The sequence below is a fragment of the Ricinus communis genome, chromosome 2 (assembly GCF_019578655.1).
Source record: "Ricinus communis isolate WT05 ecotype wild-type chromosome 2, ASM1957865v1, whole genome shotgun sequence".
NCBI classification, from domain to species: Eukaryota; Viridiplantae; Streptophyta; class Magnoliopsida; order Malpighiales; family Euphorbiaceae; genus Ricinus; species Ricinus communis.
The window spans coordinates 16,987,414-16,995,912 of record NC_063257.1 but is presented as its reverse complement, the minus strand read 5'-3'; the positions used below and the strand labels follow the sequence as shown (position 1 = coordinate 16,995,912).

The window sequence follows — 8,499 nt, the reverse complement described above, 5'->3', positions numbered from 1 at the left end:
CTAGGGGATACGACCTTGATTCTCGCCATTAGTGCTAGACTATATCGATAGGTTCACTGCCTTAGGTGTAGTTGCGTCAGTAGCCCATCAAGTTTTTGGTGCCATTGTTGGGGATCTTTATAGCGGTGAATGAAAGTGAATTGTTCCTATGTTAATTTAGCCACTATCCTTTCATTCTTTGTTTCTTTTTATTTTTATTTCATTTATTCATTATTCTTTCTTTGTTGGTTGTGATTTCTATTTCAGGTAGTTTATGACTAGGAGCTCTAACTATAATCTTGTAGAGCCTTTGTCTGATCCAGAGTGATCCCTTAGACTTTTGAGGAAGCGTTTGCAATCGATAGAGGAGGATATTGAGGCTGAGATACCTATTGATAGACAGTAGGGATGAAGAATCACAACGAAAATGCTGCGGTAGACGCCAATAAAATGATGTATGAGTTTGCTAGACCATCATTAGTTGGGACACAAACGAGTATACTCAGATCGCCGGTGGCAGCTAACAACTTCGAAATGAAGCTGAACGTGATTTAGATGGTTCAGAATAGTGTTCAGTTTGGAGGGTTGCCGAGCGAGGATCCTAACGCTCACATTACTAACTTCTTGAAGATATGTGATACCATCAAGATAAATGGAACTACTGATGATGCCATTCGGTTAAGGTTGTTTCCATTTTCTTTGAGGGATAGAGCAAAGAGATGGCTGCAGTCCCTTCCACCGAACACTATCACTACTTGGAATTCCTTGGCTAAGAAATTTCTTTACAAGTATTTTCCTCCAACTAAGACTGCTAAATTGAGGAATGACATTTCTTCTTTTGTGCAGATGGATGATGAGGGCATGTATGATGCTTGGAAAAGGTACAAGGACTTGTTGAGATGCTGTCCACACCATGGTCTACCAGTCTGGATGCAGGTTCAAACATTTTACAGTGGTTTGAACCTTGCTACTAGACAGATGGTTGATGCAGCAGCAGCAGGGCGCTGAACAGTAAGATACCCAAGCAGGCTCAGAACTTGATCGAGGAGATGGCCATGAATAATTATCAGTGGCAGTCTTCTAGGAGCCGACCAGTGAGGCAGGGAGTGGTTAATTAGTTAGATTCTACAGTAGCCTTGACAGCTCAGGTGGAGCTATTGGCTAAGAAGATCGACCGACTCTCAGATGTTAGCCCACGCAAAGCTGTACCGTGAGTTTCAGGATGGCCTCGCATTCCATCATGAATCAGAATGTGAGAGGTTTGTTTGCTAGTACTTCTGTTCCTTCTTCTTCTTCTATTTTATCCACTGACCTTGAGCAGGTAGATTATATGGGCAATGGCCCGAGGCAGCAAGGGAACCCGTATAGCAACACTTACAACCCAGGGTGGCATAATCATCCAAACTTCGGTTGGAGAAATAACAACGCCCAGGGTCCACCAGACTTTCAGAGACCGCATCAGCAGCCACCACAGCAGCAACAGCGGGCTGGACCATCACAGCTTCCTCCACCAGCCAAGGAGAAATCTAACTTGGAGGAGCTGATGATGAAGTTTGTCACTTCTACTGAGACGAGGTTCCAGCAGACTGATAGTGCTCTTAGAAATCAGCAGGCGTCCATTGGAACTTGGAGAGTCAGATTGGGCAGATTTCTAAGATGTTGTCTGAGAGGCAATAAGGAGCACTCCCTAGCACTATAGAGTTAAACCCGAGGCTGCATTGCAAGGCTATCACCTTGCAATCATGTAAGCAATTGTCTAGCTCTTTACCATTAGCTGATATGATGTTTCCATGCAGGATAAGCCACCTAGGAAGAAGCTAGAGTCTGAGGTGATAGAAGCAAAGAAAATGGAAGACATGCAGAAGAGCCCTGTAAGAGAGTACCAGCCACCAGTCCCCTACCCTGCTTGACTTAAGCAGGAGAAGGTTGATAAGTAGTTTGGTAATTTCGTTGACTTGTTTAAACAACTGCGTATTAACCTACCTTTTGTTGAGGCTATTTCGCAGATGCCGAAGTATGCCAAGTTCTTAAAGGAAATTTTAAGCAACTAAAGGAAGCTAGAGGATTTGGGACTAGTGACTCTGAATGAGGTGTGTTCAGCTATTCTTCAGAACAAGCTCCCACTCAAAAAGAGAGATCTAGGGAGTTTTACTGTTCCCCGCATTATTAGTGATTTGCATATTAGTGGTGCATTGGCTGATTTAGGAGCTAATATTAATTTGATGCCCATTAGTTTGTTTGATGAGTTAGGTTTGAGTGAACCTAAGCCCACTAGGATGAGCATTCAGTTAGCCGATAGGACTATTAAGATTGCTAGGGGTATTATTGAGGATGTGCTTATTAAGGTAGACAAGTTTATTTTTCCTATTGATTTTGTAGTTATGGACATGAAAGGTGAGAGTACTGTGCCTTTGATCCTAGGTAGACCTTTTCTTGCAACATCTAGGGCTGTTATAGATGTTTGTGATAGAAAGCTTCAGCTTAGGGGAGATGATGAGACTATTACCTTCGACTTGGCTACTACTATGAGACATTCTTTAGACCATGATGATGTTGTGCTCTCTATGGATATTTTAGATGATGTGGTTGAGTCTCATTTGCAGGAAATATTGCTTGATGATCCTTTGCAGGTAGCATTGCAAGGAGATGAGGAGGAGCTTTCCAACGAGTAAGTGTTGGAGCAGCTCGCTAGTTTGTTGGCTACTGAGCCTAGCTGTTCCACTAACCCATTTCTTTCTCTTGAAGGTCAGGAGTGCAAAAGATAAAGTCTTCTTTCGAGGACCCCCCGCTCTTAGAATTGAAAGGGTGACCTAAGCACTTGAGCTATGGATTTTTGGATGAGGCAGAAAAGTTGCCTATGATTGTTGCAACAGATATGATGCTTGAGGAGCGAGAGATGACTTTAGACTCCCTTAAGAGGTATAAGAAGGCCTTTGCCTTCAAGATTGCTGACATTCTCGGGATCAACCCCAGTTTCTATTCGCACAAGATTTTGATGGAGGATAGCTATAGACCAGTAGTTCAGCCACAGAGGCGGCTTAACCCGAACCTGAAGCAAGTAGTGAAAAATGAGGTAATTAAGCTCCTTGATGCATGTTTGATTTCCCCAACTTACATTGAGCCTACCTTCTTAATTTGCCCGCGATGCAGGAATGCTGATCCAGAGTCCAGCTAGATGACTCGAACAAAAAGAAGCGCCTTCGGGAGGCATTCCCGAATCTATTTTTGCTTTCTGAATTTTTGGACATTTTTTTATTTTATTTTATGTAGTCATTTGTAGTTAGATATTTCAGTCTGTTTTTAGTAAGTTTGATTTTGAGGAGATGCTATCTTATTGAACCTTTTACTAGATGTTGCTTGGAATGTGTTTATTCTTGAATTTTGCAGGAGTTAGCCTACTTGATGCTCGTACGTAATTTTGAGGACTAACATATTTTGAAGTGTTAAAGTACACATCAAGGGCAGTATCTAGTAGACTTTCTAGTTTTAATATGTTTTTGTCATCTTGTTTTTCTCTTAGTTTTCTAATTTCTTTTATGGACTCCCATAATTAGCTTCATTTTACGTATTTTATTCCTTTTATTTTGGAGTGCCTATCTTGTTTACACTAAGGACAATGTTTTTCACAAGTGTGGGGTAGGTACCGTAGATCTGTGCAGTTAATGATTTTCTCCTTTGAATGGATTCCCTTATAGCTTTTATCGAACCTTGTTGGAAGAAGGCAATGAACGAATCTCTTAATTACAATCCAGCCTGTAAACCGGTATTTTTCCTTAAATTCTTCCATTTTACTTTATCTTAGATATAGAACACCTTAATATTGTTGCTTATTATTGTGATCGACCGCTTAAACTTTGGTTTGAGAATTCATGCAATTTTAACCCACTCAAATGGTGAGATTTTGAGCCAATTCGGTGCATCACTATTATGCTCCCTTTTCTTTCATTAGTGAGCATTGTACAGAATCTCTGTTTCTAGAACTTGCTTTACGATATCTTTTGAGATTACATGAATTGTCAATAATCGTGAGATGATTTGGGCACTTAGGATTTACACAATTTGGCCAAAAAGCCTAACCTTGTTTTTCCCTTAGTGAACCAATTTTGAGCCTTAGCCTTTCCTTTCGTGATAATAATAACAGTGACACTCATTTTATCACTTCTATTCATTTGACCATTCTTTCTACCATTGCTACGGAAATTATGTAAGTTTATACTGCATTTTATTTTGGATCAATCTGCAATCATATATTTCACTAAGTTGCTAGATTTTTCATAGATGCTCCGTTCAATTAAAAAAAAATAAAAAAATAAAAAAATAAAAATAAATAAAAAAATAAAAAATTTTGATATTCACCTTATCAGATGTGTCAATAACCAACAACCCCTACATAAGTCAGTTGTAATATATATACATAGTATATATATATTCAAAAAAAAGAGTATTAATTTAGTTCATTTTGAGCATCATCTTATTTTTAGAGCAACTTAGTGTTCATTTTGGTACAACACTTGATCCTTCGTTACTTTCTTGCATTACTTGCTTAACTTCCAAAGAACTTGTAGCCTACATTCCATATTTATACGCACCCTACCTTAACCCCATTACAACCCGGCTCAAGACCCTTTGATCATGATTATTGATTATTTCGTAGTATTGGAGATTGGATCTATAAGCAAGCCTATGGTAAGCACTTTTTCCCAGATTTTTGCCGAGAGCTTCAGCGATCTTCTTTCACCTATATACACTTGTGTGTTTTGAGTGACATCTTATGAGGCATGGTTCTCAATTTCTCAATTTATATGGTTTATCATTTTAACTTTAGCAACTTTATTAAGTTTGTTCTCTCTCTTAAGGATTTAGTGATTTGGGGATTTTGGGAAAAATCATTATGGAGTTTTGAAATTTGTTTTGAGCTAACCTCCTGCAATGCATTGGATTGAGTTATTTGGTATATGTTTGAGGAGTGAGTTGTTGATTGCTTAGGACAAGCAAAAGTTTAAGTGTGGGGTAATTTGATAAGCATCATACTACACATGTTTTGATGCCCGATTGTTTACATTTTTATGCATGATTATCCCGTTTTATGCTAGAATCACCTGTCTTTTGTTTTCTTTCTCGTTTCAGGTCATTTTCGAAGGATACCATCAATAATCGAGGGAAATACGTGTGATTACGGACCAAAATCCATCAAATTGGGTGAGAACTAGCACCCCGAGGGTTGAGCACTACCGGACTCGCCATGTCAATTAACAAGAGGCTATCCCCAATTATGCCATTTCGGACGATCAGAGCCACCACTACTTCCAAGACGGCCTGTGGTGGCTCAAAGATCGGCTTGGCACGGCTTAGAAGGAGTCGACACAGATTTGACAGATTCAAAGATCGCTCGACTCCTACCGGTCAATCATCAAATACTCCGCCATGCCGAATCAACTATATAGGCAATTTTGAGTTCTTTTGGAGGGGGACAATTTTTGGACTCAATTCCAAGACACACACTTAATCAATTATTTCCTATACCTCAATTGTAGACCTTGAGAGATAAAAATTCATCAATTGAAGGGGGGATTTCACTTGTTCCAACATCGAATTGAAGATCAAGACAAACTTTGGGAGCATTCAAGAGGCAACTAGGGTTTGAGATTTCGAATTTTGCAATTTTAGGGTTTCTCATTCAGCTTGAAAGAGAAGGGTGTACATGCCTTTAATTTGTTTTTCCTTATTTTGTTCCCTAATTGCTTTAACCATGAGCATGAGTAGCTAGATCTTTTGAATCCATTAGGGTTCACCTTTGTTGATGAATTATGCTTAATTGTTAGTTTTTATAATTGTCATTCTTGCAATCTTCTTGCTATTTAGTAATAAAAGTTTGATTCAGTTAATTTGAGACGTTGGATTAATTGTTTATTAGGTTGTTTCTTGACATTGAGAAATGCTTGTTACAACTGGACATTGAATAGTAAGAACTGGTAGTTAACACTTAGAGATAAGGTTGATTTACTCGCTGGATTAAGAACTAATAACTCTTAATAGTTTTAAATCATACTTAATGCTAATCTGTAGTAATCCGATAGGAAGAGATTCCATTAGGTTAGTGCAGGTTTAGGAATCCGGTAAGCTCGAGAGAGGAACTAGGATTCAATTCAGGATTTAGGCATGGGTAAGCAAGATCGGCAATCCATAAAATCCATCTTCAGAATTCCATCACTTAGGCTCCGTTTTGGGTTTGTTTCTCTCTTTGTAATTGTCTTTTGATTGTCCGTTGTTCTTTATTTACTTATTTGCACTCATAATCATTAGCTGGTACGTTAGAACTTCCACACCTTATTTCAGACTAAATAACATAGCAATAGTAGTAACTCTAGGTTCACCCGATCTCCAGGGATACGACCTTGATACTCACTAGTGCTAGGCTGCATCGGTAGGTTCACTGCCTTAAGTGTAGGTTGCATAAAGAGCCCATCAATCGTCTTCACTGACCATTCAACTTTGTGGTATTTGTTTAATAAGCATGATAAGCCGAGATTAATTAGATGGATTTTATTGTTGCAGGAGTTCGACATTGAGATCAGAGAATAAAAGGGCACAAAAAATTTGGCAGCGGATCACTTATTCAGATTGGAGAATCCAAGCTTATAAGCACTTGATAAGAGTACGATAGATGATCGATTTCCAGAGGAGCACTTGTATTCATTGAAGGTATATTCTGATTCTCCTTGGTTTTCTGATTATCCTAACTACCTTGTGGCTAGGGTCTTACCAAAGGGTATGACTTATTGATGTGTGCTACTTGTGTTAGCTACAATCTAAGGCAGTGTACCTATCGATGCAGTCTAGCACTAATGGCGAGTATCAAGGTCGTATTCCTCAGGAAAGTGAAAGCCCAAAGTTACTCCTTTGTTTTTTATTATATTAACCTAAAATGAGTGATGAATAATTTCTAAACTAACTAATAACTACAAGCTAAATTCTAAGGGAGATGCAAGAGTAATTGATAACTAAATTAAACAAGACAAGAAAGCAAACCCCAAAGGGAACCTAAACTAGTTGGGAATCAAACAAAAGATAAAGGATTGGTGAGTCTAATTTATGCTACCCGTGGACGAATTCTTAAACGAATTCGGTTTCCCTCTCGAGATAACCGAATTCCTAAATCTAATAACCTAAAGTTGGAATCTCTTCCTAATGATTGATTCTTAAATTAGCATTAAGCTTTAATCTGCCTCTATTAAGCTTTGTTAATTCTTAATTCAGCTAGTTAATTATCCTTATCTCTAAGCGATTATTAACCAGTTCTTGCTATTCAAAATTCCAATTGCTAAATGGACTTCTTAATCACATAAAGCAATCTAAACACCATAATTCGCAACGTCTTATGAACAATGCATTATCTTATTAATACTGAAAGCAAGAAGAATACAAAACTAACCCAAACAATCCAACAATATAATACTAAGCCAACATAGTAAAGAAATCCCAATGGATTTGATCAATATAGCTAATCATGTTCATTATCAAAATCCACAAGAATACAATTACAACAAAGAGTAAATGTAGAGGAAACCCGATTACACCCTTGGATGAGAGTAAACAGCCCCAATTCCTCTTGCTTGAATTGAATCAATTCTTATTCCTCTTGCTCGATTTTAAAACCAATCAACGAACCTCGCCCAATCTTCAATCCTTGAAGGGAATCCGATTGAAACCTTGATCCAAGTCTCCTTTTTCCTTGGTTCCAGCTCAGAAAACCCTTAGGGAGAGAAAAGTTAGGGTTTGGGACATTCTCCCCCGCTCTCCTTCTTTCTTTCCTCTCTTTTTTCTTTTAATTAATTCCTCTTGTCACCGCCAACACGGCCGTGTTGATGCCCATGTCCCCAACACGTCTAGTGTTTATGCCCGTGTTACTCTCTGTGGCCGTGCTCCCTAAGAACTTCCTTTTCTTTGATGTTTGATGTAGCTAACACGGTCGTGTTGGTGACCATGTTGGGAACACGTCCAGTGTTGAAATCAACACGGCCATGTTCAGCTTCCTCATGCTCGTACTTAGCTTGTTTCGACAGCTTTGACGTCCAATTATGCTCAAATTCTTCCCTTTATCATTCTTTGACTTCTTTTGAACCTAATGCACACAAACAGATGCATAGGGTGAGTGTTGGGACCAATTCACATCCAAATGTCCATAAAATCAATCTTAAAAACCTCATTTAGATGTGTGTATTTTATGCACATCACTTATCAGCAAAAGAAGAAATTCTTTGCTGATTTGAAATACTACATTTGGGAAGACCCCTTCCTATATCGAGTGTGTGCAAACCAGGTTATTCGCCGATGTGTTTATGGTGAAGAGAGTCTCCAGATTTTGAGGCACTATCATAAGGGACCCGCAGGAGGCCATCAAGCGGCATACCATACTGCTAGGAAGGTATTGGATATAGGTTTTTATTGGCCAACTATCTTCCAAGATGCTAGGACATTTGTTCCGGTTTGCAATGCTTGTCAACGTTCAGGTAACATCTC

The 8,499-nt window shown here is 38.8% G+C and overlaps 1 protein-coding gene and 1 non-coding gene across 2 annotated transcripts; one reads left to right on the top strand and one right to left on the bottom strand.

The window, feature by feature from the left end:
- Positions 1 to 792: 792 nt before the first annotated feature.
- LOC112535208 lies at positions 793 to 899 on the bottom strand. The gene has a single exon (XR_003079384.1). It is a non-coding gene; the product is annotated as a small nucleolar RNA R71 (small nucleolar RNA).
- Positions 900 to 1,201: 302 nt separating this feature from the next.
- On the top strand, positions 1,202 to 2,651 carry LOC125369280. The gene is made up of 3 exons (XM_048371293.1): positions 1,202 to 1,612; positions 1,776 to 1,850; positions 2,091 to 2,651. The coding sequence occupies exons 1-3, from the start codon at positions 1,202 to 1,204 to the stop codon at positions 2,649 to 2,651; spliced, it is 1,047 nt and encodes a 348-aa protein (XP_048227250.1).
- Positions 2,652 to 8,499: the final 5,848 nt, after the last annotated feature.